The sequence below is a fragment of the Colias philodice genome, chromosome 5, assembly GCF_061535455.1.
Source record: "Colias philodice isolate Cphi_HAF_F1 chromosome 5, ilColPhil1 Martin Lab GWU primary, whole genome shotgun sequence".
NCBI lineage: Eukaryota > Metazoa > Arthropoda > Insecta > Lepidoptera > Pieridae > Colias > Colias philodice.
In genome coordinates this window covers 9,390,121-9,407,300 of record NC_143090.1, presented here as the reverse complement: position 1 = coordinate 9,407,300, position 17,180 = coordinate 9,390,121, and the positions used below count along the sequence as shown (strand labels likewise).

At 31.6% G+C, this 17,180-nt stretch overlaps 1 protein-coding gene across 2 annotated transcripts; it reads left to right on the top strand.

Annotated features, from left to right (window-relative positions):
- The first annotated feature begins 2,056 nt into the window (after positions 1–2,056).
- LOC149488581 (transmembrane protein 135-like) lies at positions 2,057–15,597 on the top strand. 2 transcript variants are annotated; one of them, XM_089695151.1, is made up of 9 exons: positions 2,057–2,242; positions 4,320–4,450; positions 4,936–5,062; positions 6,235–6,386; positions 7,079–7,190; positions 9,961–10,113; positions 10,678–10,818; positions 11,351–11,517; positions 14,274–15,597. In XM_089695151.1, the coding sequence occupies exons 1-9, from the start codon at positions 2,072–2,074 to the stop codon at positions 14,335–14,337; spliced, it is 1,218 nt and encodes a 405-aa protein (XP_089551277.1). In that variant the 5' UTR covers positions 2,057–2,071; the 3' UTR covers positions 14,338–15,597. The 2 variants fall into 2 exon arrangements, with proteins under 2 accessions (XP_089551277.1, XP_089551278.1); XM_089695152.1 differs by lacking the exon at positions 2,057–2,242 and adding an exon at positions 2,907–3,296 and having other exon boundaries at positions 14,274–15,594.
- Positions 15,598–17,180: the final 1,583 nt, after the last annotated feature.

The window sequence follows — 17,180 nt, the reverse complement described above, 5'->3', positions numbered from 1 at the left end:
AATTTAGAACGCGATATTGAACCGCACTCCCCACGAGACTATAAAGTGATGTAGCGAGACTATCTTGAAGAGAAATTCAAATTTAATCTTTATGAACTTAGTGATAGAGTTGAATTTAAAAACTCGTCGCTTAAAAGGTCGTTATTTTTTACGACTTTCTTAGTGACGGACTGCTTTTAACTTGAACGTCGATAAAAAAATATTTTTCTAAGTATAATTTGAAATGAGATGAGAATTAATCTTTATTATATTAAAATTTTACACAACTGCATAAAAAGGAGTATAATGTTTATTTTGTAAGTCTTGTATATATTTATTAAAATTTACGCTCGGTTACTTTTAACTGGCAGAACATTTTAATGGTACGGAACCCTTCGTGCGCGAGTCAGACTCGCATTTAGCCGTTTTTTTTGTAATGTTAATCTTGTAACCTTTCTATTATGTAATCTATACTAATATTATAAAGCTGAAGAGTCTGTTTGTTTGTTTGAACGCGCTATTCTCGGGAACTACTGGTCCGATTTGAAAAATTCTTTCGGTGTTAGATAGCCCATTTATCGAGGAAGGTATATATATCATCACGCTACGACCAACAGGAGTGGAGCCACGGGGGTGAAACCGCGCGGAGCAGCTACTTTATTTATATGTATGTACGAATATTGCGTATATTTCAGATTTACAAAAAATCCTGCTTTAAGGCTAACGTGGATTGAATGCTGTGGGAGAAAATCAGAATGGACACCTCGGTACAGAAATAATAAAAATTTCTGGGCCGATATTTATTTTATTGAATATAATATGTGATGTGTTGAATAAATACATATTCAAATACAAATAAAATGGCGTTTTATTGTTTTTTCGTATGCATATAATAATGATGAAAACGTTACAAATTACCTGTGTAGTATTTTTTATGAATATAATATTAATGTTATTTCTAATTTCAACAAAATTATTATTTTTGTAATATCGATATGGTTACATCCCTTTAGAGCGATTGTATTATTACGTATATGTATAGAGATTTTTCTGTGTAATCGATGTATGTGTGCATAAACATGCTAGTCTGTCCATTTTGTAATAGTTTGAGTTTGTAAAGACACAAATTATTTTTGTGAATGTGTGATTGTGTTTCAAAGTGTGAGTTACCCTCCCCGCACCAAAACCGGCAGAAAGTTTAGTTAGAACATTTGCCAGCGTGCTCCATCCATTACTTAATGATCTAAGGTAGTAACCATACTCCTCCGAATTGGCTAGACGATTCTGATTCGAAATTTTGTGGGCTTATTGGGTAGATCTAACAATGGGCCAAAATCCATTTTTCATAACCCTGAGCGATATGAGTAGATATGGCAGAACATTATTTCTCTGGACAGCTAGTTTAATATTATAAGTGCAACAGAATTCTGGGACAGATGTAGGTATCATAATCCCTACTAATATTATAAATGCGAAAGTAACTCTGTCTGTCTGTCTGTTACTCAATCACTACTGATTAAACTACTGAACCAATTGGCATGAAATTTGGTATGGAGATATTTTCATACCCAGGCTACCTGCCTTTCTTGGGTATGAAAATATCTCTTCTCTTCTCTATCTGAAAATATTTATTGCAGAATATGTACCACGGGTGAAGCCGGGGCGGACCGCTACCGCTAGTATGTAATAATTAGTAATTCGTAGTAGCTGATGAACTTTACTTATACCTATCAATAATCAATATTATCACTGAATACACTTTTTAAGCTCACACAAACCCTAAATGTAGTTTTCTCCAAAATATATATTCTTATAATTATTTATAGTACAGTATTATCTAATTTATTTTAGAACAAAAAGTACCACACTACGAAGTACATCCCTGCTATCAGTAGGTACTATTAATGAGCTGTAGGTACTGAAATTAATTGAAAATTAATGCAAATAAAATTCAATTAATCGGAAAATCACACTTTGAACTTGTATTGTTTTTGTTATATAAACGTTTCAGTATATCTTTCGCTTGCACGCGTGAAAATACTATAAAGGGATTTATTTTAATTCTATACAATATATTGTAAAATTTATTAAAATGGTGGAAGTCAGTAAACATCTTGTACAAAATACGGACATAGTTAAATATACTTGTGCACAATTACTGCATCCATACACGGACAGTTGTTTTGAAGCATTTCTAACGATGCTTCGAGCATGTTTCAGAGGGTCTATTATCTTTTGGTTTCCCATACATGGATATTTTTTCGTAAGTACAAGATAGTATTAAATGTTTAAAAAAAAGACGGGTTGCACTCCGGGAGTGCCGGCAGAAGTGAAAACTTGATTATTAACTTTTGCTATTTTGCTATTAATTATTATTAATTGCTTTTTCGATCAGGTCACGTGTCCTGACGCGAGTTTAAGATTTTATACCCGTTGATTTAACAGGATAGAATTTTATTAATAATTCAAACAAAAATTGATATTGAATTATTGGCCTTACTGAACAATGAAAAAAGTGATATAACCAATGGTCATGATGAAAAAATGTTGTGTGGTTTTATGAAACCACGGTAAAAGTGAAACTTAGGCACAAAATTATCGTATTTGTACGATAATTATCTTACGGTTCGATCGTCACGCGACATGCGCTACACAGACCAAAAAGTTTGAGACGATGTAATAAAAGTTTCACTTTAAACTCTGTGTTTAAACTTAAACTTAAAACTTTCGTAATATTAATAATTATTCTTATTGAACGAAATCAACGATATGATCATTCCTAAATGTTATGACATCTGTCGTCTGTTAAGATGACAGCTGACGCTTGACACCTGACAGACTGACAGTGATAATGAGGTGTTAACAACCAATATTGAGTTATAATAGCTAGAAATTCGTGATTTGAGTTTTGGTATCACTCCACTTGCAAGCGGAAACTCGTTAAGAAACTAGTTGAGTGAAGTCGTGTTGAAAGCTATATTACTTGCTCTGTGTGTTGAAAGTTAAAAAAAATGATTATTTATTAACGTATTAGTTATTTAAAGTTTCAATTAACATCGTCATTGTATTAATTTGTTATTGGTACCTATTGTTGTGTACCATTAAAATTGGTAGTATATTTTTTATTGTGAATATTTACTGAAAAAATCACGACAATTATGGTCGAGGCTAGTAAACTATGGTTTGAGAGCGCATGTAGTGCATCCGATTGTCATTCGTTAATCCATCCATGGACAGCAAAATGCAGCGATGCAACTGCATCCATGTTACTAAGTTGTATAAAAGGGAGCTATAAGTTCTATGCCATGGTTTACTTGGTAAGTTTTTCATTATATTATGGGATTCTAAATTCACAACTATTATTTCAATGTTGAATGTTGATGATTTGTTGTAAAAATGTTATAAGTAGCAATATATTTGATAGATCATAATTATTTAACTGTTTTCTGATACTTGGGAAATCAAATTAAGTAAGTCTAGATAATAATTTACATTATTAAAGGTATATTTATCTATTGTTATTATTTGATATAGCTATCTTCCTATAATCAATTCTTTACTCAATAATAAATTAATAATACTATATATTAAAATGTTTATTTCAAATTACTATATATATATAAAATATGCAGATTATGATTTTTATAAGTATAGTACGAATATAGTAGAGACAGAGAGATATCTTTTGTATATTTTCCACTTGTTATTACTTATTAAGCACTACATTTTTATTATAAAATTCATAATCGGTTTTAAACATGCTATTTTATCTCATATCACTGTATTTATCAGTTATGTGTCTAGTAAGTATGGCCTTTATCTTAGTAATTTGGATTAGATACAGAGTACTTTTTAATATTTTTTTACTTTTCCTTATAAAAAGACCTCAAGTATACTGTTTATCAATTTTTTACTCCACAAACAACAACTAACACTGATAAAAAATCATGTCAATCCAATAGTTTAATGTGATGTCATAGATGGAACATTACAAACATGTTGTTTTATGGTTCCTTATTTCAATTACACACTAATTAATTTCTTTATCTATGCTAATAAATTGGATACTAAAATTCATAAAACCATAATAAAGTATTTAGTAACATATAATATATTGTGGTATAACTTAGTAATATGTTTTACTTTCACAATTAGTTAAATATAATTAATTTCATAGAATTTCATTAATATAGATGGATTTAAAGTTTTACACACTGCTTAATGTAAAGGAATCTCTGTATGCAGATTTGTTTCCAAGAGAAACTAAAATTTAAGGAAGGACAATACAATCATTAAAACTAGTAGCTTTTTTTACAGCATATATTAAATGTTTTTTTCAGATTCAAATATTAATGAAAGGCAAGAAATTAACTCAAAAAGAGGTCATAGAGCAATTTAAACTTTATTTAAAGTCTGGCATCTTTGGTCTCACAGTGGGAAGCTCCTTTGTGACTTTAAACTGTATTTTCAGGTAATTATTTATGATATTACAAAGAATTATAATTTATTTAACACATAGTAATCTATTATAGCAAGCTGATTTTTATATATAACTGGCAAAAAGTTATGGCTAGAAGTAGGCAATTAAATTTGATATTTTAATTCTTAAAATAGATATGGGCGTGTGAAATATACTTCTTTAATACTTAATATCCTGCTTCATAAATTATATTATTACACACTTATTTTTAATTATTCCTAACTTATTCTGAATTTAAAGTGAAGACAGGCAGATGCATTATGTATATATCTGTTTCACTGTTCGATATTGTATGGGGGACAAATATGTGATCAGCTTTTTGTGTCATGCAAGACCGAGACATCTTTTTTTTCTTGACTTCATCTCCGTGGGGAATCAAACCCTTGTATTTATGCCATTATGCTAACCATGGCCACTGTGCCAATGAGGTTGTTGAAATATATTCATATAGTGATAATAAATTATTTTGTTGAAAGGAAGCTATTCTTCAGTCAATTCTCGTACTACACAACAGTGCTCCTACCATGCACAATCAGTGGACTTGCGGTTTATTTCGAACCACCTTACAGAAGAGTTATGGTCGTTAACTTGTTTGTTAACTTGGTGAGTATATTGTACTGTTTCCTTATGAAGTTATTTATCCTTATAGCTATGGTATTGTGTACAATCATAGGTTAAAGTAAGCATATATGTATAATCATAAGTTAACCATAGTATGTGTAATCATAGGTTACTTTAACCTACAATTGTAATCAACAACTCAACAACAACCTAGTATTCATGATAAATAATTGCAATAGTTTGTTGCAATGTTGCTGATAATTTCATCAAACAAAACTTTGACAAAATCAAAACTTTGTTGCTCTACAGGCAACTTTTCAATATGTATTATCAACTTTGCAACACACAATGTTGCACGCAACATGATAGCAATTCCTAAACATGTTTATTGTACTTTGTTGCTAAAAAAAAGTTTACCATGAATATGCGGCTTAGTTTTGATTTACCATTATAGGGTTTAAATAGTTTATAAGATTGCATGAGTTAAATAAGTTGTATATATTTTGTGTCAAAAACAATAAAAAGGTAGTAAGTAGTAAGTTGTGCTGTAACAGATAAAAATATTTAGGTGAAGCGAATTGGCATAGGTTTGCATTTTTTGGAACAAAATGAATGTTGTGTTTCTGCAATAAAGGAAAAAGGTGTGTGTTATTATGAGATTGAAGTACTTCTTTATTAGTATAGTATTTATTTGGTTATCAGTGTATTGCAAATATTCTGAAGAACAGGATAAAATTGCGGATATATTGTAATTATAATTTAAGTTATTAATGAATTATAAGGTAGTATTATATAATAATATAAAATAAAATATAATAATAATATAATAATTAATATAGGTAAGTACATTAAGTCCAAATAAACAAAGTTCAAAAGTCCAAAGTTCAAATAAAGATTTGATTTTTTTATTTACGTTTGGACTGTCTGATTATGATAGTGTGCCAAAAAGCAAGTTGTCAAATAATTAAAGATAAATGGGAGAAAATAATTCATCATTAAGTGGTTGAAATAAGAAATAAATATATGTTAACTGTGTACTTTTTTGTACGGTCCTCCAAAAAGTTTAAATAGTAATAAAAGGCGATATTCTATTACAATTAATAAATTCAAAATAATGTCATGTTTACTCTACTTTATCTAGATTGGAAGTTAATTATGACTTATTTTTATGGTACGATGTTTAATAAGATAAATATTTCATATATTTTTCATAGGTATTCGAATATTGGATACGCACATTAGAAATGAAAGGATGGTTGCGGCGGTCAGCTGGACGCGAAACTCTCATATTCATGTTGGGTAGTTCCCTCTTTTTCTATCTCATGAGGTTAGACAGAGAGAACACTAAGAGGACACCATTGTTTTGGTAAGTTGCTTGTAATCATTTTGTATGATTTTGTCTGCTCTCAAACATAATATTTTCCCACATTTTTCAGCTTTTGACTTTTATAAATGGACTTGCTCTAGTTATGTTTCAAAAAGTGTTTTCAATAACAAACTTAATACCTAATTGTAAACTAGTAGTTCCTGGTATTTGTACTTTCAATCAAACAAACTATTCATGTTTATAATATTTGTATTGATAGCAATACAAATATTATAAACATGATTTCAAAGAATGAGGTTTATGTTATTTCTTATAGAGCCATTTTTCATACAATTGTAAATATATTTCGAACGATCTTTGGGACAAAAAAAGCAATTTTGTACGCGATTAAAATAATTAAAAACGCGTAAAACTAACAATAAACACACTATAATATCGTTACTGGTAATTATAAAACTTGAAGGAGTTTAGATATTTAATCATTCGCTGTAACATTATCGCGATAATAAAACTGCAAGAAAATTATATTGGTAACGTTTGAAGATTTCTTTCAAATTTGAGTGTATATTTTATCTCGTAAGCTTAAAAATCTTTTTGACATCGGATAAATATTCGAAACACTCGATCATTTTTTTTCTAGATATTTCTCTAAATTTAAACATTCAAGATAGGCACAGCACACCCATATCTGGAATTAAATTTAATTAAAGTGCTTATATATTTAATTCTAGGTTTTTCACGCCGCCCAGAGTTTCCAAAGAGGTCGGTAAGCCCGTAGATGGTATTCAGGGCAGGAGTGATGCCTGTCCGCATAGAGGCCCCTGCAAGAATTATATATTAAAGGTAATGTTGCCATATTGAATGTGTTAATTGTATATATGTATGTATTATGCACGATTTGGAATAAAATATATTTATATTGAGTTTCATTAACATCTAGTAAGAAGCTATTTGTATTTGGGAGTATTTTGACTGGTGGTAGGATGGTATTAAATTGGTGTAAAGTATAAACATCTATTAAAATATTGGTGACTGATTGAATAAATTAAATTTCAATGTTCTTTTGCTTTAATATTATTACAATTTTGACGGTGGAAATTAATTGTGATTTTATGCTGTTTAAACTATTACTGGTAACATATATGACTTGTTTTACATATAGCTAACATTATTTACTAGGAGTAATAGACGAATTATTATCTAGTTATGCGGGGCTTGAAATATATGTAAGTACACATTATGAAAAAATCTACAATTTTTTTATCACATATTTATCGAAGGCTCAACATAATTAAAATTGATTTGGTCAAGGCAATATAGAATCGGTGAAACTTGTTTTTTTTAATCCAATAATAGAGTAGGGACTTACTAAACCTTCGTTATATTCTTGAGATTATTTTGTTCGACATTTGTTATTAATTACGTCAATAAACGTTTATTCAATCCATTTCAAAGTCAATTTATTTCGATATTTTACCTCAAATTATTTTCCTCAAAATTCTACATTTTCGCGCTGGTGTTTCCGTCATGTCTGTTTCGATTTCCTTCCTTCATTCCGTTATAATTTTATTCTTTTTAAATCCATTAATATGTATTAACTACTGTTCTTTGAACTTTTGAATGTTTACGTAAGTAATTATATCGTTCATTTTACAGACAGATAATTATTGCCCTACAATTCAATATAAAGATTGACCTGTCTTGACTTTTATTGTCGTTTAGCATTTGATATTATAACGCATTTGTTTTTCACTAATTATCAATCATCGATTATTTTTGAGCAAGCGAATAATCTTTTGAAGCAATCTAGATTAGCATTACTTGATTAGTTTGTTGTTAGTCTTCACTTCATACTACAACGAAGTTACGGTTTTGAATTTAAGTTTGTTGTAGAGTCCTTTTTAGGGTTCCGTACCGAAAGAAAATGGCAACCTATTACTGAGACTTCGCTGTCTGTCTTTCAATAAAACAAGGTGTATTTTAAAATATTATTAATACCGTAATATTGCGAAAAATTTATTTGAAGAATAAAAGTAGCTTATTGGTACGTAACCCTTAGTGTATACCCTGATTTATATGATAATAGCATATGTGGCACAATACCGAGACATCTGTGGCATGTCAATAACTATAGAAAAGTTTATTAAAATAAATACATGTGTAGTCATAGACTTTGAGTAGATTAGATTAGATTTGGGGCTAATTTTTCAATTCCAAAACTTATTCATCGAATAACGTATTAAACTACCATTTCAAAAATGTATTCTAGTTGTCCGCATTTGACAGTTTACAGGTGACATTTTAATATGTTCGTGTAATACTTTATTGGACGGATAAATTTTAACCAAGGATTGAAAAATCGGCCCTTAATACAGTAGAACCTCGATAAGTTAAATTCCAAGGGAAACACAAAATATTTTAAGTTATAGAGGTTTTAAGTTATCAAGGGTCTATCCATTTTTCACTGCTTCTATAGCTTTTAATTTATCAGCGTAGGTGAGGGTTGTTAGTTTTCTTTTTGGACTAATTTTAAGTCAGTTTTATCACACAGTAAGTAAAGTGATGTTTCCAGGACGACGATCAAAAACTTATGATGCAAGTAAGTCGTTGTCATAAAGCTAACCGCCGCAAAGCTTTGAAGAATTTCGATAAAGCAAACAATAGTTAATGTATTGTTTACGTTAACAATACATAGTAAACACGTGCAAGCAATAAATACCGAAACCCTTTGTTTTGACACTCTTTCAAAATGACTCATTGACAAAAAATTTTATGTAATAGAGGTTGTGGAAACATTTCTTTAAGTTATTGAGGGCCAATACAGAGATTATTTATTTAAGTTATAGAGGTTGCGTATTTTAAGTTAAAGAGGTTTTGGACTCTGATGGGAAGGGAACATACAGTAGAACCTCGATAAGTTAAAGTCCAAGGGAAACACAAAATATTTTAAGTTATAGAGGTTTTAAGTTATCAAGGGTCTATCTATTTTTCACTGCTTCTATAGCTTTTAATTTATCAGCGTAGGTGAGGGTTGTTAGTTTTCTTTTTGGACTCATTTTAAGTCAGTTTTATCACACAATCAAAAACTTATGATGCAAGTAAGTTGTTGTCATAAAGCTAACCGCCGCAAAGCTTTGAAGAATTTCGATAAATCAAACAATAGGTAATGTATTGTTTACGTTAACAATACATAGTAAACACGTGCAAGCAATAATTACCGAAACCTTTTGTTTTGACACTCTTTCAAAATGACTCATTGACAAACCATTTTATGTTATAGAGGCTGTGGAAACATTTCTTTAAGTTACTGAGGGCCAATACAGAGATTATTTATTTAAGTTATAGAGGTTGCGTATTTTAAGTTAAAGAGGTTTTGGGCTCTGATGGGAAGGGAACATATTATTTTTTGAAGTTACAGAGGTTTTTATGTTACCGAGGTTTAAGTTATCGAGGTTCAACTGTATTATTTTTTGAAGTTACAGAGGTTTTTATGTTACCGAGGTTTAAGTTATCGAGGTTCAACTGTATATCCAATATTCTATACTATTGGATATATTTATTCTGGATTATTATTAGCAAGATTTTTTATAGTTCTTATTTGATTGATTTCCAGGGAGCTGCACAACTTTTCGGCGTGGGTTGTTTGATGACAATGCTCCGCACGATTCTGCCCAGAATATTGACTCCAGCTAAAGCGCTCAAATCGCTGAAATTCTCCCACTTGAAGCTGGGTCTGTTCTTTGGTGGATATATTGGTATTTATAGGGTAAGTTGTATATCGTAATTATATTATCTTACATTAAATAAGGAGTAGCATAAAAGTGGAATGACAAAAATCGAACGATTAAACAGTTTTGGAGCTTACATTGTTTTTTATAAACATGCAAAGATAGACTACCTTGTAAAATGATCTACTCTTATATCTTCGTCTTTATTACGCATGCGACGTTATAAACATCTATAAATTGTATTTTCCTAACAACTTTCTTTGTTTTGCCGTGAGTGCCAAATAACAAATTACAATCCCTCAAACCTTTTCGAATTTTATTACACTATTTTTTGTAAGTCAAGTTCTTATGCTGTGTTTTACTAATGGATTTTGTCTGTTTGAAAAAAAGTATTTTCTTCCTTTTAAGGCTGATTTTTCAATCCTTGGTTAAAACTTATTCGTCGAATAATGTATTAAACTACCATTTTAAAAACGTATTCTAGTTGCCCGTATTTGACAGTTTACGTGACATTTTAATATTATCGTGTAATACTTTATTGGACGGATAAGTTTTATCCAAGCATTGAAAAATCGGCCCTTAAAGTGATTTGTTATTTTCAGTTGGTGGTGTGCATCCTATGTAGGGCTACGGGCAAAGACAGCGCTCTGTATGCGGCGCCGGCTGGCTTCTTAGCGGGGGCTGCGTTTAGGGCTTCGCCCTCGCTGCCTATAGCGCTCGCACCGATCACGTCTTCGTTGCAGGTTTGAGTTTTAAATATAAGTAATTTTCAATGTATGTTTATAGGTATGACACAGTCTGATTGTATAAATCGTTGTATTATGATTCAAACAATAGGCCCGGGTGATAATTCGGAATCAGTATTTTTTGGTAGGGTAGGTTCCCTATGCCTGTGCGTAGAGCATTTATTCGTTGTTCTTGCGTTCTATGCAAAGTTCTTATACAGAACAAAATTGAATATGACTTTTCGTTTACACAAAAGATCACGAAAGAACGCTCTTACTCTAGCTCAAGTTCTATGTTCGTTTGATGTAAATACACCGTAAAAATAATAAATATTTTTTTGACGTGACAACGTCTTATAATTCGATAGAGCCGGCTACACGCACGAAAAAACATGACTCATGCGGCGTTACCTCGCTCTGAGGCGTTCCATGTAAGGCTTGAAGTGCGAGCGAGAGCGCGGAACGAGCGACAAAGAAGCATAATCGGACGTTGTCACGTTCAACTATCGTCAGTAAACCGACTTTACAGACAACCAATTTTTTTTTTCAGATTTTAACCTCCTGGGCGTACCAAAAGGGCATGATCCCGGAACAATGGCCACTCGTAGAACTACTATACTGCGTGTGCCAAGGGCTGCTGTTCCACGCGCGCGTGATGCACGAGGACGTGTGCCCGCGGTACATTGTCAACTTGATGCACACCGTCACCAGTAACAAGTGAGTGTTTGTGTGTTTGTCTCGTGTAACATACGTACTGCGACAATTTCCATTCAAATTTTTTTGAAGTGAAAACTTCTGTAGCGGCGTTGGGTATAAAATCTTAAACTCGCGTCAGGACACGTGGCCTGATCGAAAAAGCGTAAGACGGATGTTTTTTTTTTAGCCCTTATATTCCATGCGTAAGACGGATACCATTCCAAAATATCAAACATGCTGAACGTTAATAATCAAGTTTTCACTTCTGCCGGCACTCCCGGAGTGCAACCCGTCTTTTTGAAGTGAAAACTTCTTTAGCGGCGTTGGGTATAAAATCTTAAACTCGCGTCAGGACACGTGACCTGATCGAAAAAGCGTAAGACGGATGGATATCAAACATGCTCAACGTTAATAATCAAGTTTTCACTTCTGCCGGCACTCCCGGAGTGCAACCCGTCTTTTTTTTTTAGCTTTTATAGCGGCTCTACATTAGTGCTGTGAATTTACGCACGATGAATTTACACGGCGAATTTACGGCAAAAGCCGTGTCCTTCATATTCATAGGATGCTCGCAATCTTTCGTGAAACTCGCTGTGAAATGGACATAGAAGCTACTGACAAAATCACTGACTATTGACACTGACTCTGACTATTACTAATGCCCAGAGGCGGCTCGTCCTCAGTAGCGCTGGTGCAGTGAACTCCCATGAATAATTATAATAAAGTTATACCTGCTCATTATTTAAAATCTATTGTAAAAAACTCCATTACTATATATCAATAAAATAAGTACCTTTACACATTACAAATAAAATATATTACATACACTCTTGTTTATTTAATAAGTAACGCGCGAAAAGGAGCTTACGGAGCGCTCTCGATTGCGCTCCTATGAAACAACATTCAGTACATTGCCTACATACGAAATCCAATAAGAGTGAAAGAGAAATTTCGCCACAGTCCTGCGCGTGAAACAAAAGATTAAGATATGGAAAAATAGCCAGTTGCGCATCGCATGACAGCAGCAATTGCGCGCGACGTTGCCACTCCTATATTATAAACAAACACTGAATACGCTCGCGAATGCAAATTCGGGGATTTTCTAATTTTGCTAAATAATAATTGAATTCGTTTTGAAATACTTTATAATTTTTAGTGTTCATATAGACACTAGATTTCCGCCCGCGGCTTCGCCCGCGTTTTCAAAGGAAAACCCGCATAGTTCCCGTTCCCGTGGGATTTCCGGGATAAAACCTACCCTATGTGTTAATCCAAGTTACCTTCTATATGTGTGCAAAATTTTCCTTTCTTATGGAAATTTTCCAGCTTATAGAAATTTTTCCGACTTATGGAAATTTTTCCTGAGTTATCGTAATTTTCCCAGATTATGGATTTTTCCTGGCGTATAGAAATTTTCCTCAAAAATAAAATTTTTCCTGTCTTATAGAAATTTTCCTCACGTATAGAAATTTTCCTTGTTTATAGAAATTTTCCAGCTTATAGAAATTTTCCCGACGTATAGAAATTTTACAGGCTTATAAAAAATTTCCTGACTTATACAAATTTTCCAGGCGTATATAATTTTTCCTGACTAACATAAATTTTCCTGGCTTATAGAAATTTTCCTCACGTATAGAAATTTTCCTTGTTTATATAAATTTTCCAGCTTATAGAATTTTCCCGACGTATAGAAATTTTCCTGGCTTGTAGAATTTTTCCTGACGTATAGAAATTTTCCTGGCTTATAAACATTTTCCTGACTTATACAAATTTTCCTTATCTATATAAATTTTCCTGACGTATAGGAATTTTCCTGACGTATAGATATTTTCCTGGCTTATAGAAATTTTCCTGACGAATAGAAATTTTCCTGGCGTATAGAAATCTTCCTTTCTTATGGAAATTTTCCAGCTTATAGAAATTTTCCCGACTTATGGAAATTTTCCTGGCGTATAGAAATCTTCCTTTCTTATGGAAATTAAGTAGGTACATATTTCGCAATAAAAGGTAGCCTATGTCCTTTCTCAGGTATCAAAATATCTCCATACCAAATTTCATGCAAATTGGTTCAGTAGTTTAGGCGTGATTAAGTAACAGACAGACAGAGTTACTTTCGCATTTATAATATTAGTACGGATTTATAATGTGGTGCTCATTTTTTTTTGTAATAAATTATCCTGCTAACGCTATTGTATTTTCGTTGTTTTATTTCAAGTGAACACCCATACAATTTTGTCACGAGCCGCCTCTGCTAATGCCTGCTATTCACGGGTAGAGTAAACGGTAGAGTGAACAAGCTTATACTCTACCAATTTTAGTAGAAATTTTAGTACTTTACTCTTTATTTCTATTATATATTATAGTTTCTCTATCTCTCTACTCTACCATTTACTCTATATGTGTATAGCCATATAGGTTACTATAGTTACTATGTCACGGGGTGGCGAATGTGGATGTGTATGCGTCAACTCCGCGTGAAGGAGGCGCAAATACTTTGTCGCGGAACACAATACTGTTATATGAAATGTTTGGGAAACAAACGTTCAGGCCTGTTCACGGAGCTTCACGGCACTAATGTGAAGCCGCCATTACATAAATTTGGATTGGTCGACCTTATAATGTGGATGGATTAAAATAGAGAATTTGAATGCGAGATGGCTATCTTTTTACACATATATTTTAGAATTAAAAGTCTTTTCTGATCTGTTTTAATAGAATCTAGTCGTATACATATTATTATAACTTCAGGAATAATATTGTAAATTTTTCTTTTCCAGAGCGGACGAAATCCAAGGTGCTTTTATTCAGAAAATTTTGGCGTACAGCGCCAATGCCATTTGAGTAGTTAGTGAAGATTAGTGCAATTAACACGATTAGTCATACAAATTAATATATTGTGCACGCGCCGTGCAAAACTGTGATTTTAAGTTATTATGTTAATTAGGGTTGGATGTTTTAAGGTATTTATGGTTTGAACGGTTCTCTTATTGAATCATTTGACTGAGGTCTAGATTTTTTTAATTACTTATTTTTGTTTTGAGTAAAAAAAGTGAGTGACTAAATTGTAAATTGCATTGATAAACAAATAGACCCATTGCCAGTGCCTTCAAAAATGCCCGAATACCGTTGTATAAAATATTCATTCAAATGAACACCTTATGTCGCTGCAGTAATGTTCAAAGTCTATTGTATACGCTCATTAGCAAACTAGACGCGTAGGCAGAGTTTTGTCTCGGATAACTTTTGAGCGTGATTGTGAGTCGTTTATTGTATGACAATTTTAAATTTGGATTCAAATCATTTAATAGGCCATCCACACGTCTGCCGAACAACGAACACATAGGGACGGCGCTATACAGAGAAGCGAGAAGAAAATAAGTACATCTCTTTTCTTAGTATAGTGCTGTCCATATGTGTTTGTTATTTGTCACGTTGTTCGGCAGACGTGTGGATGGCCTATAAAAGGACAATGCTTTAGAAATGATAATACTCGATAGTTATATAATAATTAATATTATTGAAGAGAGTCGTTTGAAACCATAAAGCTTAAAATTAAATCACGAATAATAAATTTATGAATGGCGTCATGGGTATAGTTTTAATTATTTTTATTCGAATTTTTGTACAATGGGTTTGACTAACTTAGATTTAAGGTACAAATAAAATCGATTCTTTGTGTTATTTTCGTATGGAATATAAGCTATGTTCTTCGTAATGAACTTTCAAGAATCATAAATTTATTAAGCCTATGGGAATTAGGATAACTTGTTGAAACTTATAGCAATAAAACGAATTTTCAATTACAAATTTATTCTGTACTTACATAAATCTTTATGCACCTTATGAAATATTATCGATTTCAACTTTTTAGGGATTACCATTAAATATTGAATCTGCTTTTAAGTATAATATAGTCAAAGGTTATATATTCGACCAAATAGCACACAGTATATAGGTATTAAATAAAAAAGCATTTATTTGAAAATTAAGGATAACAACGAAAAAATGTTGTGTGGTTTTATGAAACCACGGTAAAAGTGAAACTGTTCGAACGGTTCCGAACACTGCTTTGTGTAGCGCATGTCGCGTGACGGTCGGCTGCCGAGTAGGTATACCTACTCGGCAGCCGCGATACACGCGACATGCGCTACACAGACCAAACAGTTTGAGACGATGTAATAAAAGTTTCACTTTAAAAAATATCGTTTCTAATTTAATATTGGGTTTACGTTTAAAAATATATATATGTATGTATGTATGTTACAATAATGATAAATTTGAATATTTAATTTTTACATTGGCACTGATACAAATATCAATCTATCATTGTGAGTTTTAAAATAAACACGATTTTGTCGTACAAAGTATAATTTACATTATGTATTACTTTCTTCTAGTATTTTCCATGAGTACCTCTTTTCATAGATAATTTTTTCCTTTCTGGTGAAAACTCTTCGAAAAGTTAGAATGGTATTTAATGAATTTAACCAATAAAATAAGCAATACTAAAACTTTGAAGTAAGAAAAAAATTCATTCCGTAGTATGTTTATAAATATATTTATTTTTATATTGAATTGTCAAGTCGGTAAATGCTTAAGGGCACAAAGGTTAATAGATACACGTTGCATTTAGAACTATTCATATCCAAGTACGCACGCAAATATACAACTTATTTCATAGTGAATATGATATATTATCATATGCCTTTTATAAACCGTATTTTTTGTGCAACAAAGTCGTTTTAACTGTTCAATTGACTATTGGTTTAGAACTAAAAATATAAGTTACAAGTAATGGATTTAAGATTTGAGAATGGGGGTTGAAATCGTCATAATATTATGCCGTGGAACAACGTAAAAATTGGGATGGAATTTGAAGTGTTTGTTTTAAAAATTTGACAAAAATAGATGACGATTCAAAGTTTAAGTTTAAAAAAAAAATTCTAAGATTACTTTTATACTCACTTGACTTTTGAGTTGGACTTAAATTATGGATAATATAAAGATTTTTGTAAAAAAATGCTTATTTAATAAGTACATACTTTGTAACTTATATTTTGTAGCTCTATATTTGACATGATTTCCAGAATTATTACAAGGTAATTTACGGTATGTATTTTTACTAATTTATGTTTTAAAAGTTATGAGGCATTATTTAGGGTAGTACCTACTGGATTTGATTACCATTTATTATTGTTATATTTTTGGATTAAATGATTTTTCTGTGGCTATGCGTTTGTTATTTCGTTTCCCTCTATTTATCTTACCCACCACAAATATCGAATTGTTTATTAAGATATTTTGGTGAAATTGTAATATTACAATGACATTATTAAATAATATAATTCTAATACAATATCACTACGTAAAGAGAGTACGTTTTAAATGGTAAGTATAATAATGTTCTGATTCTATGTGTATGACTGTAACACTTTCATGATTGGACTCACACACATACTGATTTAGAATTTTGATCAAAACAGTTCATGACACGGCTATCATGTGCCGTTTCTTATAAATCATCTAAAGTGTTGAAATGGGTAAGAAAGTCTTTACTTATGGTTTTGTCCATTGGTAAAATTGCTAAAATAACTTGTTAAAAAGTTGATTGAAAGAGCTTGTGTTTGGTTAGCATTTATTTATTTTAAAATACATTTAAAAAAAATTAAAAAAATTGTACAAAG

Coding starts and splice junctions, on each gene's coding strand:
- LOC149488581 (XM_089695151.1), top strand. CDS start 2,072: ATGGTGGAAGTCAGTAAACATCTTGTACAAAATACGGACATAGTTAAA. Junction 7,191..9,960: donor GCAAGAATTATATATTAAAG/GTAATGTTGCCA, acceptor ATTGATTTCCAG/GGAGCTGCACAACTTTTCGG. Junction 11,518..14,273: donor CACACCGTCACCAGTAACAA/GTGAGTGTTTGT, acceptor TTTCTTTTCCAG/AGCGGACGAAATCCAAGGTG.